We start from the raw sequence: 21,107 nt of genomic DNA on the forward strand, positions 1-21,107 counted from the left end.
TCTTCCCCAACCCTACCTGGAGGTGCCAAGGATTGAACCATTTGCAGCGTTTGTCAAGCATATACACCCAGAGTCAGCTCCAGATATTATTGGAGGGGTTGCAGATAAGAGTCCTAGCTCATCTTCTTCCTCCTGTCCTGACTGGCTACCTGACATAGAAGGTACACACTGTAAGGCAGAGCCTGGAATGAATAGCAGCTGAGGGAAGGAAAGCACCAAAGGTTGGGGGCTGGAAGCAAGTGAGCAGCAGAAGGGAGAGGAGAGGCTGCAAAACAGATTGGAGCATCAACTGGACTGCAAATCCCTTTGAACTCAGCAGGATCTATTTCTGAGTAAGCTTGCATAGTGTCAGTCTGTGATCCCTTTGAACTTCTGAGTAAGCCTTTTAGCCCAATAAGATTTGCAGCTATGTAAGCATTTTTAGGATCGGGCTGTGGAGTGCTGGGATGTCCGGCAGTGTGCACAAATGTGTGAACTGTGCATGTTTCTACGGGATCTCATTCACAGATCTTTTCCTGATAATCTCCAGGTGAAGCACCCATTTTGGTATCAAGCTTTTACATGTAGCGCACGCCATGGGAATCATTCCAGAATTAGTCCTGCTGAAATCCATGCCACTGTGAACCCTTGGCCTCAGTTCCTCCATCTCTAAAATGGGAAGCTGCCCACCTCATCAGAAGGGCAGGTTGTAGCAGCTGGAGTGGGTGATCAAGGCTTAATTAGGTGCCTCCTGCAGCTAAGAGCCTGGCGTAATCCTGCAAGCATTTCACCAAAGGACAGGGTGAAGATTTTAAATGGATTTTGCAAATGCAGAAGTTATATATGAATAATAATGCAGTAAAGGCAATTATCCTGAATCAGGCTGCAGCAGAGGTAGAGTGAGGGAAGTTCTGCTGAGAAGCCAGCTCTGGCAGGCTGCTCTCTCCATCAATTGTCACCTGGAAGCAGTTTCAGCAGAAAGAGAGAAGGGAAGCAAGAGACTCTGGGCTCATCCACACTTACCTTTTGCCCTGTGCTTTCTAGACATGTGTTAAAGCATCATGTCCCAGTACATTCCCTGCACAAACCTGTTCTCAATGCTGAATCAGAACAAATGACAATTTGGATTTTCCACATATTGCTGTTTGCTCTGATTCAGCAGTAAAGAGCAGTTTTTTCATCTGGAAAGCAGCATGGAAAAAAAGTGTTCAGATATTATAGAATCATGGAGTTGGAAGGGACCATGTGGATGATCTAGTCCAGGGGTGGCCAACTCCCAAGAGACTGCGATATACTCATAGTTAAAAACTGACAGTGATCAACCCCATTTTGGGAGGTTCAGGTCAGATTTGTTGAGCTTTTTTTAGGGGAGCCAAGGTTGTTGAGCTTCTTTGGGGGGAACCAGTGATCTACCAGTGATCTACAGATGGCCGGTGATCTACCTGTTGGACCCAAGGTGAAATCTCACAACCCTGAGATTAAAAGTCTCATACTCTACCAGCTGAGCTATCCCAGCTATGTGGCTCTTGGAAGTATGAACCTATTCCTAGAAACGTGGCACAAAAGGAAGTCCGGATGAGCCCTCAGTGGTGAGAAACATGTGTGCTACCAGGTCTTTTTATTAAGCTCCAACTCCCATCAGCCCTTGCCAGCATGGCCAATGGTCGCAGAGGAAGAGAACATCTGGAGGATCGCACCCTGAACTAGCACCTGAGTTTGTTTGTTTTCCCTCCTCCCTTCCTATCCCTTTTTCCCTTTGTGTCATCTCTCTTAAGACTGCAAGCGGAAGAGTAGGATCATTGTCCTTTGCAAGCCATTCAGCCAATTTGTACGGAAGAACAGGGCAAATGCATTTGGTGAATTGGCAGCAAAATGGGACCTTTTGAATAAGGAAAGGTAGATTTTTTTAAAGCATTTGAACAACAAATAAAAGGAGCCGGAGAAAAGAAATATTCACTTACCCTGCATGCATCGAAGACAGAGAGTTACTGCATTCCTTAGTTCTCTCTGATACTGGATCTTATCATCTCAGCCCACCAGCAGCACCTGTTTCCTTGAAATAAAACGTCTACTGAGTGATTTTCACAAGAAAATCTACTTGGCTCTTACATCAGTTCAGTAAAAATGCAGAACTCCTGCACTGCAGGTTCTGAAAGTCTGAACGGCCCCAGCCTTCTGGAGGCATCTTTACATCTTCTGTGTCCTTCTGTAGGGATTTGAGGCTCTGGAGAATTTCTTCCAGTCTCCCTGTCTCATGGCAGCACTCAATGAAATCACCAGCAGTGTTGCATCAGTTGTTTTGAACAGTCAATTAGCTTCCTGTAAAATGGAAGGGGAGGTAGCCGTCTCTTAGGGGTGGGCCGTCGAACAAAGCCTGGGGCCTTTAAAAGATCTCTGTGGCACCCTTAGCACCCTTCAAGAAAATGATCATCTCCAGGTTTAAGGATTAGTGCCTTTGTAGGAAAGCAAAGGAGTTACGTGTGACCTCTAAAGATTGTGAAGGATGCACAGAGATCATGGTGGATATGTTCTCCCTCCAATGTCCCAGGCAGTATGCCTCTGAAAACCTGTTGCTTGGAATCGGAATTGTGGAGATCACTGCCAAACTCCTGCCCTCCTTGCAGGCTTCCCATAGGCATCTGGTTGGCCACTGTGAGAGAAGTATGCCAGACCAGATGGGAGCTGCAGTTCAACAGCGTCTGGTGTGCCTTTCATTGGTTACCCTTGGAGTGGACGCGGGTGGCGTTGTGGCCTAAACCACTGAGCCTCTTGGGCTTGCTGATCTGAAGGTTGGCGGTTTGAATCCCCACGGCGGGGTGAGCTCCCGTTGCTCTGTCCCAGCTCCTGCCAACACAAAAGCACACTAGTGCAAATAGATAAATAGGTACCGCTGTGGTGGGAAGGTAAATGGCATGTCCGTGTGTTCTGGTTTCCGTCACGGTGTCCAGTTGCACCAGAAGAGGCTTAGTCATGCTGGCCGCATGACCCGGAAAGCTGTCTGTGGACAAATGCTGGCTCCCTTGGCCTGAAACCGAGATGAGCGCCGCACCCCATAGTCACCTTTGACTGGACTTAACCATCCAGGGGTCCTTTACCTTTTACCTTTTACCCTTAGAGTAGCCATCTGGACTGTGGGAACAAAGGGTTCTATCCAAATAAGTCTTATTCAGATTAGGCCCACTGAAATTCATTGACTTAGTCATGTTCATTAACTTCTTTTTTCCAATTATATTTTATAAAGGTTCAACATAGCATATACAATCAAAACACAATTACATCTTTTTGCTTATTTTTGTTGACTTCCCACCCCATTTTCCATGGAATTGCTGTTTCTTCCCTTCTGCTGCCCTGTTGTCTATCTACTAAATCATAACCTCAATATTATAATCTAATTACTTACGTTGCTCATGGCTCAAATCCTGCTTGCGAGTTCGTCATATGGTAGCATTTCTTTAAGTAGTCCAAAAAGTCGTGTTCATTAACTTCAGTGGGTCTATGCTGAAGTAAGCATTGGATGGGACCCAGAATGCTGGACCAGACAGACCTTTCATCTGATCCAGCAACCTCCTCTTACATCCTTCTGTTTGACAGTGGATCAGAGTGTCTAGGAAAGGGATGGACTCTTCTCCATTAGAGGTTGACTGGCTGCCTATCAGGGATGCTGCAGCAGCTGTTTACTGACAGGACGGTGGACTGGAAGACCTTTGAGGGCCCTTCCAACTCTAGGATCCTGTCAATGGTATCCACGGCAGGGCACTGTGCTGAGATTCTGCTCCAAGAGCAACACTTGAGCAGGCCGGTAGCTTTTGTGCAGATGGCGCCTGGCTTCCTTCCACTGTGTTACTCATGGCACAGAAGTATACAGCAGCGTCGCTCAGTCTTGCCACGTCTTTTTTCAGCGTGGTGCGGCGAGATTCTTTGATCACATCTAGCGTGAACTCCTCGGCAGCTGCAACAGACTTTCCATCATAGCTGTGTCCCAAGTAGGACATTGTGCTCCCAGCCTGCTTGTACCAATACATTGTGTCATGGGATGCGCTTAGGTTTTGAGTACAGTCAATCAGGATCTTGCCTCCTTCCAAGGAGAAGACTTTCTCAGGTTGCATGACTTGGCCAAAGACAAAGCGCTGAGCCACTGTGCGGAAAGAGACGGTGATTATAGGCATTGAAGGAAGGGCTGTAATTCACTGGTGGTGCAGAAGGTCCCAGGTTCGATCTCTCACAGCATCTACAGGTAGTACTGGGAGAGACACTCTTTCTGAAATCCTGGAGAGCTTCTGCCAGTTGATGTAGACAACGTGGAGCTGGATGGATTGGAACAATCTCCGTCTCTAAGACCCTGGAAGGCTACTGCTGGTCAGACTATTGGACTAGATCTGGCTTAGCTTACATGGTGCCCCCCAGAGTTCTTCCTGGACCACAACATGGCAGGGGGTTGGACTGGATGGCCCTTGTGGTCTCTTCCAACTCTATGATTCTATGAACTCCCATCAGCCCCAGCCAGCATGACAAATAATAATAATAATAATTGTCAAAACAAAATAAAAAATCCTTCCAGTAGCACCTTAGAGACCAACTAAGTTTGTTCTTGGTATGAGCTTTCATGTGCATGCACACTTCAGTGTATCTGAAGAAATGTGCATGCACACAAAAGTTCATACCAAGAACAAACTTAGTTGGTCTCTAAGGTAAAGGGACCCAGGTGGCGCTGTGGGTTAAACCACAGAGTCTAGGGCTTGCTGATCAGAAGGTCGGCGGTTCGAATCCCTGCCACAGGGTGAGCTCCCGTTGCTCGGTCCCAGCTCCTGCCCACCTAGCAGTTCGAAAGCACATTAAAGTGCAAGTAGATAAATAGGGACCGCTCCAGCGGGAAGGTAAACGGTGTTTCCGTGCGCTGCTCTGGTTCGCCAGAAGCGGCTTTGTCATGCTGGCCACATGACCCGGAAGCTGTCTGCGGACAAATGCCGGCTCCCTTGGCCTATAGAGCGAGATGAGCGCCGCAACCCCAGAGTCGGACACGACTGGACCTGATGGTCAGGGGTCCCTTTACCTTTACCTTTAAGGTGCTACTGGAAGGATTTTTTATTTTTGTTTTGACTATGGCAGACCAACACAGCTACCTACCTGTAACTGTAATAATAATTGTATTATTTGTACTCTGCCCGTCTGACTGGTTTGCCCCAGCCACTCTGAGCAACTCCCAGCACATACAAAAACATAATAAAACATTAAACATTAAAAAAAAACAATACAGGGCTGCCTTCAGATGTCTTCTAAAGGTTGTGTAGTTACTTATCTCCTTGACATTTGATGGGAGGGCGTTCCGCAGGGTAGGCACCACTACGAAGAAGGCCCTCTGCCTGATCAGAGATGATGGGAGTTGAGGACCAACAATATCTGGAGGACAGCACATTGCCTAGTCCGAGGCTAGATGGACGTATGGTTTGACTCGGGCCACACCGTACATTGAAAGCACTATGATAGCACTTTAAACAGCCATGGCTTCCCCTGAAGAATTCTGGGCACTGTAATTTGTTAAGGGTGCTAAATGTATATGGGTAGCTCCCTACGCACCTCACGGAACTACAATTCCCAGACTTCCCTGTGAAAGAGGATTGATAGTTAAATCATTGTAGTAATTGTATCTCTCAGGGGAACAGGGGTCCCCTAATGACGCTCAGCATCCTTAACAAACAACAGTTCACAGGATGAGCTAGACTTCAAGAGCAAATAGCAGGCTCACCAATTGTGAAGAGCAGGGTCAGGAACATCTTTCGGCTCAAGGCTGAAGAGTAGCTGTTCTGCTGAAACGAGGAGGGTGCCTGGCGTCCCCTAGCTCTTAACAGGTCCTTCTGTCAAAAGATCACCACATTACGAATGACAGTAAGGGAGTTTCCTGTATCGCTCTGAAAAGCCTACTGATCTCGGCACACCACAAACCACCACCACAAACTGATGCTTTGCTTTCACCCTGTTTCCCCTTCTTAAAGCTGAATGATCCAGAACATTCTATATGCAACACATGACCAATTGTGGAATCTGTTGTAGTTTTCTTATATAGCAGCTTGGGGGGGGGGGGAGTGATTTAAACCAGGGAAACAGTACGGATGGAAGGGTTAAACAACCCCACGCCCCAAATAGCACTGCTCCTCTAATATTTGTAGCCCCTTGTGCATAGGAAGCACCCTGCTTCAGTGTCTAACATGTGGAAGAACATGTGGAAAAGGAAAAGCTGTCCCTTTAAAGTCAAGAAGAGTAGAAGTTGGCCCCCCTCTTCGCCACACATTTAAAGCAATATCATATCGCTTTAAATTGGCACGGCATCCCCCAAAGATTCCTGGGTGCTGGACTTTGTTAAGGGTGCTACATGTGGTTTAACAATCAATCCCTCTTCCCAGGGAATTCTGGGAACTGGAGCTCTGTGGGGCGAATGGGGTCTCCAAATGACTCTCATGCTGAGCGGAATTGGCCTCTATATGTTTAGAACAACAGATTTAACAATGGTTAGAAAACATGTTTTAACCTCCATTTACAGGGGCAGAATTCCTTGGAATGAGGGAAGGAAAAGGATGAAAAGGGGGGGGGATTAAAAGGAGGCCCATTTTTCAAGCTGGGGTGAAGGGAGGAGAGCAACCTGTTCAACCCACACTGAGCATTAAAGGCCGTGCCTGTACCTTCACTCTTCCCCACTCCCTCACTATATTTAAGGGTCTGGTGACTTCCATTTCAGTGTATCTGAAGAAGTGTGCATGCACACAAAATCTCATACCAAGAACAAACTTAGTTGGTCTCTAAGGTGCTACTGAAAAGAATTTTTTTTGTGTTTTGTTTTGTTTTGACTATGGCAGACCAACACGGCTACCCACCTGTAACCTGTACCTTCAGTTGCTGTGACTTGCTGATAACACAACCTCTTGCTCTTCTAGGTCCAATGTGTGAGACAGAGAATGGCTAGGGAAGTTATCATCAGAAATATCTACATGAAGCATGAAGAAGACTTAAATTTCTCATTCACATGGGCTGATGTCCATGATGTAATTTGGTGTTGGGACACTGGCAGGCCCTGTAATGAGATCCGAAGCCTCTCATTCTGTTTCAATCACACCTTCATCTCCTCTTCGTCCTCCTTTTTTTCCAGAATTGTATCCTTCCTTATCACAAAATTTTAAAAGCCATTGATCATTCCTGGTTGTTTTCTGACACCTAGTGGTCACTTTTGTCATTCTCCAAGCTTACCTAAAACAGATGTTGGGGGTGAATATAAACACCTCCTCTCTCTACTTGCATCTTTCTTCTTTAAAAACATCTAGTCCAGCATCCTGTTCTCCTGTGGGAATCCTCAAGCAGTACCCAAGCACAATATCCCTCTCTCCACCTGAGGTTTCCAGCAACAGGCATAGAGAGGCATTGCTTCCCCCAACCACAATGATTCTTCAACATCAACTTCGTTGGACTGGTCATGTTATTCGGATGCCTGATTATCGACTTCCAAAGCAACTACTCTATTCCGAACTTGAAAATGGAAAGTGTAATGCTGGAGGTCAACAAAAGACTCTCTCAAGGCAAATCTTTTTTTTTTAATATAGTTTAAACACAGACAACTGGGAAACACTGGCCTGTGAGTACTCCAATTGGAGAACAACCTTTACCAAAGGTGTCGTGGGCTTTGAAGACGCTTGAACTCAGGACGAAAGGGAGAAACGTGCTAAGAGGAAGGCACGTTTGGCAAACCCTCGCCGTGATCAACTCCCGCCCAGAAACCTATGTCCCTGCTGTGGAAGGATGTGTGGATCCAGAATTGGCCTCCACAGTCACTTATGGACTCACTGTTAAGACTGTGTTCATGGAAGACAATCTTACTTGGCTACAAGTGATCGCCAAAGAAGAAGACTATGCCCCTAACTGGACAGGGATAGCCTAACTACTGTTGTCTGTGCTCTGGTAACCTCAAGGTTAGATTACTGCAATGTGTTATATGTAGGGCTGCCTCTGAAGATGATCCAGAAACTTCAGCTAGTGCAGAATTCAGTGGCCAGAGGCCAGAGTGGGACAGTTTGAGCATATTACACCAATCCTGGTCCAACTGCACTGGCTACTAATTAGTTTTTTGTACCCAATTCAGAGTGCTGGTTTTGACCTCTAAAGCCTTGAAACGGCTCAGGACCGCAATGCCTCAAGGACCACCTCTTTCCATATGAACCTACCTGGATCCTGAGATCATCTTCTGAGGCCCTTCTTCATGAGCTTCCTCCTCGAGAGATCCGGAGGGTGGCAACACGAGAACAGGGCCTTCTCTGCAGTGGCTCCTAGTCTGTGGAATGCTCTCACCAGGGAAGTTCGCCTGGCGCCTTCATTATACACCTTTAGACACCAGGCAAAAATGATTCTTTTCAACCAGGCCTTTGGTTGATTTGATTGACATCCTATGCCCTTTTAAAATGTGATTATATATATTGTGGTTTTATATTTTTGATTTTGTTCTGAGACTTCAAGTATAGGGTGATATATAAATTCAATAAATAAATAAATATATGTTTGTTAAGAGGTGCTGAGAGCTATTAGGGGACCCCTGTTCCCCAGAGCTAAAATTATCAGAATGGCCAGTTCTTCTTGACATGGAACTCTGGGGATTGTAGTTCTGTGCGGAGAGAATTGTTGTTCCAAGAGAAAAGCAGTTCAGCTCCGACCTCTGCAGCCAGTGAGAAAGGCACCCTTTTCCGGGGAGGGAATTTTTTTGTGTGTGGGTGTGTGAGACATCACATGTCTACGTTGTGGCAGTGGGCACCCACAGGCCTGAGAATAAGATGCCATCCCTGACACAGTTTGTATGAGGCTGCCCTGGACCCCTCTAGTTCTCCAGATGTCACTGAACTCAAACTCCCATCAGTCCCAATCAGAATAACAGGGGATGGTGGGAGTTGTAGTCCAGCAGCAACTGCAGGACCAGAGGTTCCACATCTCAGGGAGGGGCATGATTAGGTTGAAATTGGGGGGAGTCAGGCTTGTGGGCTCTTGCCTCCTCCTCCTCACCACCACCATTATTCAAGGGCTCCTTCATATCTCATCTAACCGGGCAGCACAAAAGCACACCACCTTGGATCAGAACAGCAGAGAATCCAAATTAAAGAATAAAGTTGTCGTGTGTTTTTTTTCTCCCCCTTGCAGAGAACAGCGGTGCTGTACAAATGTTCGAAAGCATCGTGGAAGTTTCGAACATCCTAACTATCTCCCTTGTGGTGCCATGTCAGGAGTTCTGATCTCTGTGGGGCTGACTTGCTGAAGATTTGCAACAAAGTGAAATTGGCAAGAGCCTGGATTGGTGCAAAACAGCGGACGGTTATATATCCTGAGAGAAGCAGTGCTGCAACCTGGTTCTTAAACTTTTCAGAAGGCAACAGCGGAGACGGCAGCTATATTCCCGAGACTACTGCAACGTCGCAGGTCTTTTCAATTTATCATTTGAAAGCATGGATCACTTGAAAAGATTTAGGGGTTGGTTGATGCTAAAAAAAAACTTCCTTAGAGGTTCGAAATAAGGCTCCTTGTCAGCTCCTCCTGCTCCTCTTCTTCTGCTTCTTTTAAGATAAATCTTAAAAGCAGGGATGTGGGTGTGAAAGCAATTCAGATCAGGGAGTGGTGTTGCTCCCCAAAGCACTTATTCTGATCAAAATCTCTCTCTCTCTCTCTCTCTCTCTCTCTCTCTCTCTCTCTCTCTCTCACACACACACACACACACACACACACACACACAGCTGCTATTGCATTTGCCCCAATGTACGAAAAATACCTGGATTCATTTTTCTCCAGCAAAATTAGCAGCTGTGTGTGTGTGTGTGTGTGTGTGTGTGTGTGAGATTTCGATAGGGGAAATCTCAAGGATGGCGAGGGGTAAACAGTGTGAATTTCCCTGAAGAAACAGATTTTGTATGCAATTTTGACTAGAGTAAACATTTTTGCGAGCACTTGCTCCTAACGTAACGCATTTTCGTATGTCATTTCTACTGTTATGTTCATTCCCCTAATATATGCATTTTTGTAAAGCTTCATTGGCCGGAGACCTTCACTGCAAGATTTAGATAAGTGTGGGTTTTGATGGATGGCTGTGTGTGTGATGCTTATGATTGTTTCAGCAAGAGCGAAGTTAATAGGTTCATCTTTAAATGTGGCCTGAATCAAATCTCTCCCTCATCCCTTACCACCTCTAAATTAAGGTGTACTTTGGCCATAGTGAAGCTATAGTAACAATTATCTATATTTCATTTGAAAGCAATCTGGCTGCATTGCCTTATTTCTTTACCACTCTTTACAATCCTTCTTCTCCTCTCCTCTCTCAAAGGAGGGGGATTCTCCCAAAGAACCCCGGGAAGGAACTGTAGTTTGTTAAGAGGTGCTGAGAGCTATTAGGAGTCCCCTGTTCCCCTCACAGAGCTAATATTCTCAGAACGGTCAGTTCTTCTTCACAGGAAACTCTGGGAATTGTAGTTCTGTGCGGAGAGAATCGTAGTTCCGAGAGAGCAGATCAGCTCCGTCCTCCGCAGCCAGTGAACAAGGCACCCTTTTCTGGGGAGGGAGTTGTGTGTGTGTGTGTGTGTGTGTGTGTGTGACATCACATGTCTACGTTGTGGCAGTGGGCACCCACGGGCCTGAGCGTGAGATGCCACATATATGGTTAACTGAGAGTTGGTGGTATGTGTGTACAGGGGGCAGAATACATGGGTGGATAGGAAGATCATTGTGTCAAAGATCTGACCCACATGGAGAGGCAGAAAAGGCTCCTGGATTATTCAGCACCAGGGTGGATAAAAATCATTTACAAAAATAATAATCAATGATTTAAAAAAAATTAAAAATTGATTTTAAATTTTTTAATCAGATTTTATTTTTTTTAAATGCATTTTTTTAATTTAAGTTGGGTTTTAAAAATAAAATGATTTTGGAGGGAAAATCTTTCTAAAGATAGTTTTCTATTTAAGTTGCATTATAGTCCAAAGGATTCATCAGGAAATAAGGGTTTGTTTTAAGTTTTTCATGTGTGCTAAAACTTTTATATATTAAAAAAAAGTTTATCCACATCAGTTAAGAAACATGGATACATATGCTATAATGTTACTGTTTTAATTAAATAAATTGTTTAAATTGTTATTACGAAAAGGATTATTTTTCTCCTTCCGATAAAGTACAGCAGATAAAGTTGTCCAAATATAAACAGTTAACTTATTAAACCTCACAATAATTTCATAAGTATCCGTCTATGTATTTCTAATAATATAACCAAATCAGTAATTTTTGATATAACTGTAAAAACTACTCTGAAAATTTATTATTCCGAAAATGAAACCTTCATCTGGTTGTAAATATTAAGACTATAGCAGCAAGAATGTTCTGTTAAAATCATGTCCAAAATTTGGGGTCGTCTTATCCATGGGCAGTTCAGAATTGGGACAGGTGATTGCTTTCTGCCACAAGTTTGAGATTGTCAGTGGCGACCGTTCTGGTGATTGGTGGCTGTGGCAAGGGCTGCTGCTGATTGGCTGCTGTTTCGGCAATTGGGTGGGCGATTGGCGGCTGATGTCACCGACTGGGCAGACGATTTTAGGCTTCTGTGACATTTGGAATTGGCAGTGTTGGCCAGTTGGGTGAGTGACTACCAAAAGCTCAACAACTTTGGCCAATCCTCCACAAAAAAGCTCAAAAACTCTGGGCAGTCTCCCCCCATTTTCTTAATTTTGAGTCCCCCAAAATAGGGAGCGTCTTATGCAGGGGGGCGTGTTATACACAGAATAATATGGTAATCAAAAACAACCCAATAACCCCTCCACACACACACATTGGCCATGATAACTACATAGAACCTCCATGGTCAAATTATGCCATTGGAGGTGAATTTCTAGGGAGCCAGTAGCTTATGAATCTGTGACTGTCATTGCTGTACTGAAGTGTGGATTTGAAACCCCTCCCAATTTTGTAAGAAATTGATCTTTCTGTGTGGCAGAACCCACACTTTGAAATTGCCTTCCTATTGACATCTAACCAGTGGCTTCACTGTACTCTTTTTTTCCCAGTGCAAAACACGTATTTGTTCAAGCAAGTCTACCCAGATATGTAGAAGGTTAATCTGGTTTTTAGCTTATCGTTGGCTTTCTTTTATTTTTTTTTAATGTCTTAAATAACTGTTTTTGCTGACAACTTTGTTGCACCATTCTTTTTTTTGACATCTCTATTGAAAGTTTAAAAAATACATAATTATATGTGCACTAAACATGGTGAGATGTAAATGAGAGAGAGAGAGAGAGAGAGAGAGAGAGAGAGAGAGAGAGAGAGAGAGAGAGAGAGAGAGAGAAGAAAGTAACAAGGGAAAATAAAGGGGGGGAGACACCCAAAACTGTATACTTTACAAAGTTGTTATTGTGCTTCACCTGTACAACCTGTTACAGTATTTGTAAGAATGGATTCCAAATATCATTGAATTGGTCCATGGCAAGTCTGCGTTTATATGCAAGTTGTTCATATGTTGCTCTGAGGGTTTCTCTTTTCAATCAAGCGGTATGTAGAGTTTATGAAATAATAAATAAAGGACCTTCTAGGTCACTCAAAATGTTCTTCTGCTCTTTCCCTTTCTCTAGAACGGAAATGGAAGAACGTGTGGTTCCAAACTGGACTGTGGCAGCCCCAAACCAGACCTCGGTGACTGAGTTCATCCTCGTGGGGCTGTCCAACGACCCTGGGACGCAGCTGGTGCTCTTTGTGGTCTTCCTGGTGGTCTACCTACTCACCTTGGCTGGCAATATTCTCATTGTGGTCACCATCATCCACAACCAGGGGCTCCACACTCCCATGTACTTCTTCCTGAGCAACCTCTCCTTCATCGATGTCTGCCACGCCACGGTCACTGTACCCAAAATGCTGGCTGACTTCCTCTCGGCTGCAAAGACCATCTCCTTTGGGGGCTGCGTGGCCCAGATGTTCTTCCTCCACCTCTTTGCCTGCACTGAGATCTTCCTCCTCACCGTCATGGCCTATGACCGCTATGTGGCCATCTGCAACCCGATGCATTACCTCACCATCATGAACCACAAGGTCTGCCTCCTGCTGGCTGGCACGATCTGGCTGGGCGGCACGGTGCACTCTCTCGCCTTGATTGGCATGACCATCAAGCTACCCTACTGTGGGCCCCAGAAGGTCGACAACTTCTTCTGTGATGTCCCCCCGGTCATCAGGCTTGCATGCACAGACACCTACGTCATTGAGATCCTCATTGTTTCCAACTCGGGGCTGATCTCTGTGGTCTGCTTCGTGGTCCTGGTGGTCTCCTACGGCATCATCCTGGTCTCCCTCCGCAAACGTTTTGCGGAAGGCCGACGCAAGGCACTCTCGACATGCGCAGCCCACCTCACGGTGGTGACCCTCTTCCTGGGGCACTGCATCTTCATTTATTCCCGCCCCTCCACCAGCTTCTCGGAGGACAAGGTGGTGTCTGTCTTCTTCACTGCCGTCACCCCTCTGCTGAACCCCATCATCTACACGCTGAGGAACGAGGATATGAAGCAGGCGCTCAACAAACTGTTTGGCAGGAAGGTGGCGGTGGAGGAAAAGTGAGGGTCCGGCTGTACTATGAGGAGGTGCAGAGGGAAGTTGGGGAGAAGGGCCCAGGTGGAATGTCACCACGGCCAGTGCGAAATCAGGCAAGCAAGCATGGAACCCTATGGATCTCAAGCACTGCACATCTTCCATGGGTTCACCATGAAAATGTGGGGTTTGGAACATAGAGGAGAACCTGGCACTCAGAGCTTTTCAACTTGGGGGACAGTGCATGAGTTAAGAAGGAGAGTTTGGATTTGATATCCCGCTTTTCACTACCCAAAGGAGTCTCAAAGCGGCTAACATTCTCCTTTCCCTTCCTCCCTCACAACAAACACTCTGTGAGGTGAGTGGGGCTGAGAGACTTCAGAGAAGTGTGACTAGCCCAAGGTCACCCAGCAGCTGCATGTGGAGGAGCGGAGACGCGAACCCGGTTCCCCAGATTACGAGTCTACCGCTCTTAACCACTACACCACACTGGCTCCAGACAGTTTCCTGATCCCCCTGATCAAATTTTGCACTCCTGCACTCACAAAAGACTTATCCTTATTATGTTACTGGGTGAGCACTTGCTGCATTTGAAGAGCCTATGGACCAGAGCTTCTAAATACCAAAGTGTCCATCGATGCCAACATGGCCCCTGGCAAACTCGCAAACTCTAGATTCTGCATATGGAGCAAATGAAAATAAACATGAGCAGCAAATGTTGATGAACAAAATGTGTATTTAATAAATGTTATGTACTGAGTTGAATAGGATCCAAACTGCAGCAGGCTGATTGGTCCTAGAACAATAGGATTGAGATTGCAGCAGTCTGACTGGTCCCAGAACAATAGGATTGAGATTGCAGCAGTCTGATTGGTCCCAGAACAATAGGATTGAGATTGCAGCAGTCTGATTGGTCTGCAGGAGCCACCCAATCCAGCTCCAGGTGGAAGTGAATCCGCATTCCGATTGGCAGACAGGAGTATCCCGGAATTAGCCAATCACGTGGGGCCCATTGTGTAAATAGTGTATATAAAGCAAACATTTTGGGGGAACTGCATTTCCTCACTACTATGAGCTGAATAAAGAGCATGAAATTCACACTCGACTCCGAGTATCTTTCAATAAACTTACACATGCATCTATAAATGCCACTTGACTTGCACGCTTTAGCTTGGATTTCAAACTATTTTGTGGAGGGGGGGCTTCCGTTTGCTGTACAGAGGGGTGCATTTCGGCGCAGAAACTGTGCAGGGAATCTAACAAAATCCCTGCAGCCACCTGAAACAACTGAAGGATTTCACCGTGTTACTTTAAAGGTCTATGCAGGAGAGGCAGTGTGGCTGGGGGAAGGTTGTCATTCACTGGTAGAGCACCTGCTTTTCATTCAGAAGGTCCCACAATCAATTCCTGGCATCTCCAGACAAAGCTTTTATTCATTGAATAAGATTCATATGCTGCTTAATATTTTTAATAACAAAAACCTCTACACAGTTTACACAGAATAGTATATAATATTCGTGTTTTTTAAGGCAGTAAAAGCAGAAAGACGTAGCAAAACTACGGAAATATAAATGCAAAAGATTTTTAAAACAAATACACTCTACATAATAAAATTACATGCCCGTGTAGGCTTGCCTATTTTTAGCAGACATTAACAGCACCAAGGAAATGCCTGCCTCAAATCCAGTGACAGGGAGTTCCAGAGAACAGGCACACTAAAGATCAAGTCTTTATTAAGTGTAAAACAGGCACTTGGTAATGTGGCACTTGTAAATGTGCCCGCCCAATAGAAAGAAAGGCTCTTCCAGACCTGCCCCCCCCTTTTTTGCCGGTACAGTATATGTTGCACCATGTGCTAGCTTTCTGCATGCAAGGACGCCCGCCCCCCATAGAGGACCTGCAATCTGAAGTGGTATAGACTTGGTGACCAGTAGAGGGTCAGACAAACTCAAACATGCTTTGTTTCCTTTCAGGCTTACTTTAGAGACAGAATGCCTCTGAAAACCAGTTCCTGGGAATCTCAAGCGGGGACAAAACTCCGATTCTTCTGCTTGCAGGCTTCCAGGCTGGAAGCATCTGCTTGGTATCCTGCTTGGGGTATTGAACTAGATGGGCCTTTGGCCTAATCCACCCACCTTTGGTTAAAATTATCTAGCTAGTGATCCTCACTGCATCCCCTGATCTAGACCTGTGCCATTAATGGAGTTAGACTGGATGAGTTTTCGTTGTGCAATTATGGGCAATTGTTGTGTTGTTCTCTGTCCAAACTGACACACGATTCCTCAAAGCCTAAGAGGGCTTGTTAAACGACGCCAGGCTTAACTTTGGCGTTTCTAAAACTTTGTGGCAACTTGCGTAAGACCTCCCCTGTGACTTAATTGTGAGAACTTCAACTTGCAATCCTCGCTTTGATGCTCCAATTGGAGTTACACATTCTCGGCTATGACAGAATAAGAAGCATGTCGAGAGAGGAAAAGCATAAAGGATCTCCAATGGTGGCAACCAGAAGGGACAAAGCAACATTTCATGAGTCTTTTTCCCTTCCCTGTGTAGTCCTTTGCAGGCTTACTTTAACCACAACTCCTTAGGTCTCTCAAGCTTCCCAGAAACGAACTTGAACGAAACTGTATTTCAATATTTAAATTATGCCAAAGGAAAACCAAAATGTAGAGACCTGATCTGGATCTAAACTTCACGTTGGTTCAGAGGCAATTTATATACAGGATTATTCATTTGGCCCAAGACAACACTTTGTAGTAGCAATTTTATACAAAGCAAATTCAGCTAGGACTGTCGTTCTTAGAAACGCAGCCTGGAAGGGTCAAAATGCACTTCGAAGAGAGTGTTGAAATTACAAGTTCTTCTCTCTGATTCCCTTAAGCTGATCTGTGTAGCCTTCAGAGGCATTCAGAAGAAACTGTTTTTTAAATTGAACGTTAGGCGCTTGTCCAAAAATATCTCCGCCCAAAGAATCTCCAGCACCTCCGGAAAGAAATGTAAGTGGCATTTCATTCATTCAGTTAGAGAAGGGAGGGTTGGGGGTTCTGTGAGCGGGTGCACAGCATTCACTGAAAGCACATACTGTATATTCTGGCGTATAAGACTACTTTTTAATCCAGGAATGTCTTCTCAAAAGTCGGGGGTCGTCTTATACGCCGGGTGGAGAATCTGTGGTTGAGTATATCTCAAACTCTATATTTTAACTGGAAAAGTTGGGGGTCGTCTTATACGCCAGAAAATACGGTATACCTAATGCACATCTAAAGTGCATTAATTCTCACCCCAAAAAATCCTGGGAACTGTCGTTTGTTAAGGATGCTGGGAATTGCAGCTGTGCAAGAGGGAAACTACAATTTCTAGGATTTGTTGGGGGAGCCCTATGCTTTCAATGTGCTCTGGACGTGCTTTAAATCTATCCTATGGATCTGCCCAGATCTTAAATGAACAAAACTTCTCTGTTGAAATTATAAATGGAAACACACTCGAAATCACACCTGTCACTGAGGTCCAAAACTGTGACAAATTAGCCAAGTCCTAGCAGTTGTTAATTTTTAAATGGGTGTAAATGCATCGTTCATCTACAGAGCTGTGTGTGTTCTTCATTTGCACTACCCAAATGCAGAAATGAGATCCAGCATAATGAGAATAACATATTTAAATAATAACAGAAAATTTAAATAATAAATCAGAAAGCTTCTAAATCCTTTCTGATGTGAGGACAGGTTTTCAAGTGTCTTGAGCTACACATGGCAGCATCTCAAAAGCTGTGTGTGTACGGTGCGGGGTGGGGAGAGAGAGAGAGAAAATGTCTTTGCCCTCTAACTAGCAGAAACAGTAGAAATTGTGCAAATAAATGGGTTATACGCAAACCATCATGATTTTCATCATTTATAGTCAGGGACGTCCAACACCCAATAGACTCACAGTATAAAAAAAACTGGCAGTGATCTGCCCATTGTCGTTGGATGGGCCAAAGTTGTTGAGCTTTTTTGGAAAGGCAAAGTTGTTGAGCTTTTGAGGGGCCAGAGATCTACCAGGAACGCCCCGTGATCTACCAGTAGATCATGATCTACTTGTTGGACATGCCCATAGCTGTCAACTTTTCCCTTTTTTTAAGGGAAATTGCCTTGTTCCAAATAGGATTCCTCGCAAGAAAAGGAGAAAGTTGCCGGCTATGGACATGCCTGATTTATACAAATGCACATTATTCAGAGCTTCTGAGAGCAGAGCTTCAAGCCTTTTAGCACAGACTACGGTCACCTCCAGATGGTTTGTTCATTGAGCATTTATCCTGATTTGGCTGCATAGTTTGCAGAGGGGCGGTCGAGACAATCCAGTGCTTTCCCAAATTCATGAAAATCTGCAGTGGTGCTGAGGCTGATACCTACATTGACGCATCCTGAGTCTGCTGGTTAGCGAGATACGTTTGCAGGTGGTGGTGTGATATTGCACCCGGCAAATGTTATCCCACATTTCGCACTGCATTTTCTCATTGCTTGCCTTATTGCAAAAAGTTCAGTCTCTGGGAAGGGAGGTGTGTTTGCCACATAAGAGGGCCAAATCAACTTCAGTTGCGCAAGCAGTATGCGAGATCGAATCCCTCTCTTGAACACAGCAACAGTCTGGAAGGAAGCGATTTCTCCATCTCAACCTCTCTCTCTCTCTCTCTCTCTCTCTCTCTCTCTCTCTCTCTCTCTCTTTCTCTCCCTCTCCCTCTCCCTTCCTTCCTTCCTTCCTTCCTTTCATTGTTCTATTGCAGAACATTGTTCTATTGTGGCCCAATGATAGGAAGGGGACAGAAATTCAGTTCTGCTTGCATTTAAAGGAGAACCCTACCTCATTTGCACTTGCCGAAGGAATGCGTAAACCAAAGCACAACCATGATTCAGCGTTTGCACTGCTCCGAATCTTGCAATACAGTTCTCCAGCCAACTAATGGGGACACAGTGGCATGCACTAAGCCTATATTAGTGGGAAAAGGCATACAAATATTTCTTTCTATGAGGGAACACGGCTCTGCCAAATTGTGTACATGTAGGCAAAATAGCACACCAAATTGCACATGTTAGGAGAAATTTGCACTAAAAATGCTGGTGGTTTTTCATGGGGACCTTTTTTTAAAAGGGGTGGGGGACGTGAACCGATCCAGAAATGTGGAGAAATGAATTTAGGACTCAAAAATGGAGAAAAATACTCATCGCAGCAGATCTCGCCATAGGACTGCCCCTTCACCTCTGTTATTTGTTTTTATCTGGCCTTTTTAATCATGGTTGAACTGAAAGGTGCCTTTTTTTGTTTCTGGCCACTACATGTTGTTTCAATTCCTTAGGCTAGTTTTATATATATTGTGAGCCTCCTCAGGCAAGCTATGGCTCGAAAGGTGGCATATCCATAAATCTATCAATAGAAATAAGTATATCTTTTATTTTACGAATAAGTATATATTTTATTTTACGAATATATGAATAAAAGAGGCATTAATAAAAATTTATTGATACGTATAGATTGAGTTCACAAAGTTAAAATAAATCAAAATACAATAGGTAAATATAAAATTATGACATAGAAAAATAATCTCAATATGAAGGTTCATATAAAATCAATAAGGAAGTCACAGTCGGGTAGAGGGAAGTCATAGGGCTAAGGGGGAGGAAGGGGGAGGGTGATATATAAGGGAAATAAAACTGGGAAGTGAAGAATATACAATGCATATGTACATGACTAAGTATATGCATAAGGTTATGCATATAATATATATGGAAAATTGTGTAAATGTGATATATTATGAAGAATTGCATAAATGTACAAAACTTAACTTGTAATATAAAATAACAGTAAATAAATAAAATTATAAAAAGGCAAAAAAAGAAATAAGTATATCTTTTCCCCCTCCTCAGAGTGGGGACATGGCAGAGAGGAAAGAATTAACCCTCCTCTCTCCCACTGCCCCAGCCCCAAACTAGATCTGTTTTTTAAAATTATTATTTTTATGTACTTTTCAGAGATATACACTTCACTGATTTTACAATCCATTTTGACATTTTAAAACTTGACTTCCTTCCCCCTTTTTCTGTGGTTCCTTAAATTTATTTTTAATATCTTCTGCATATCCAAATTCACTTAACTTATCTCTCTTCTTTCAATATATACTCTTACGTAACTGCAGGTTATTACAATAATCCTGCCAGTGTTTTTATCTGTTTACTGTAAATATTCAAGAAACCATTTCCATTCTTTTATCAAAAGTTTGTTATCTTGATTTCTTATTCTTCCAGTAAGTTTCACCATTTCTGCATATTGCATAAGTTTCTGTATCCGTTCTTCCTTTGCTGGGAGTCTGCGGCTGGTTTTTTAGCATAAAAAAAAAAGATTCAAGGTTTCTGATCAAAGGCCTCCCATGTCATATAACACTAGTCACAGGTGGAAGTAGATTTCAACTTCCTTTTCCTTTAAAAAACAAATCAGGTCCCCTATCCTCTTCCTGTGTATTTGGGGTGGTTCTGTCTGTTTTCACCCAAAGAGACTCCAGGCCAATCAGAATTTCAGTTTCTCATCTTCCCTGTTTCTGTCCTGCATCCCTTCCAGCCTCCACCACAGAGATGGATGCAGTACCAGGGAATGTCACTACAGTGAAGACATTTGTCCTGTCAGGCTTGACCAGCAGCCACAGCACCGAACTGGCGCTCTTCGTTTTCTTCACAGCTATCTACTCCCTGATCCTAGTTGGCAACGTTCTCATCGTCGTCACCATCATCTACGACCAACATCTCCACACGCCCATGTATTTCTTCCTCAGCAACCTCTCCTTCATCGACGTCTGCCATTCTTCCGTGGTCATGCCCAAAATGCTCGCCGACTTCCTAGCGGAGACGAAGACCATCTCCTTTGGGGAATGCATAGCCCAGATGTTCTTCCTCCACCTCTTTGCTTGCACGGAGATCTTCCTCCTCACCATCATGGCCTACGACCGCTACGCCGCCATATGCAATCCCCTCCATTACGGTACCATCATGAGCCGCCGCGTCTGCCTCCGGTTGGCTGTGGCCATGTGGCTGGGTGGTTTGCTGCACTCCATAGCCCTGACATTGTTGACACTCAATGTGCCCTACTGCGGCCCCAACAGCATCGACAACTTCTTCTGCGACGTCCCTTTGGTCATCAAACTGGCCTGCGCCAACACTTACGTCTTCGAAATCCTCATCGTCTCCAACTCGGGGTTGATCTCGGTGGTCTGCTTCGTGGTCCTGGTGGTCTCCTACGTGGTCATCCTCGTTTCCTTGAGGAACCGCTTCTCTGAAGGGCGGCGGAAGGCTCTGTCGACTTGCGCTGCTCACCTAACGGTGGTCACCTTCTTCCTGGGCCACTGCATCTTCATCTACCTCAGACCGGCCAAGAGTTTGGCTGCGGACAAGGTGGTTTCTATCTTCTTCACGGCAGTCACACCCCTCCTCAACCCGGTCATCTACACCCTGCGGAACGAGGACATGCTGAATGCCCTGAACAAGCTGCGAGGCCGACAGGTCAATCTGGAAGGCAAAGGGCATTAGGAGGAAGAGGAATGA

At 44.7% G+C, this 21,107-nt stretch overlaps 2 protein-coding genes across 2 annotated transcripts; both read left to right on the top strand.

Moving 5' to 3' along the window:
- Positions 1–12,606: 12,606 nt before the first annotated feature.
- On the top strand, positions 12,607–13,587 carry LOC117058489 (olfactory receptor 4E1-like). Its single transcript, XM_033169678.1, has one exon. It carries the CDS (start codon positions 12,610–12,612, stop codon positions 13,573–13,575), a length of 966 nt encoding a protein of 321 aa, XP_033025569.1. The 5' UTR covers positions 12,607–12,609; the 3' UTR covers positions 13,576–13,587.
- Positions 13,588–20,144: 6,557 nt separating this feature from the next.
- LOC117058517 (olfactory receptor 4E1-like) lies at positions 20,145–21,107 on the top strand. Its single transcript, XM_033169715.1, has one exon. The coding sequence runs from the start codon at positions 20,145–20,147 to the stop codon at positions 21,090–21,092; it is 948 nt and encodes a 315-aa protein (XP_033025606.1). The 3' UTR covers positions 21,093–21,107.

The sequence above is a fragment of the Lacerta agilis genome, chromosome 14, assembly GCF_009819535.1.
Source record: "Lacerta agilis isolate rLacAgi1 chromosome 14, rLacAgi1.pri, whole genome shotgun sequence".
In the NCBI taxonomy this organism is placed as follows: domain Eukaryota; kingdom Metazoa; phylum Chordata; class Lepidosauria; order Squamata; family Lacertidae; genus Lacerta; species Lacerta agilis.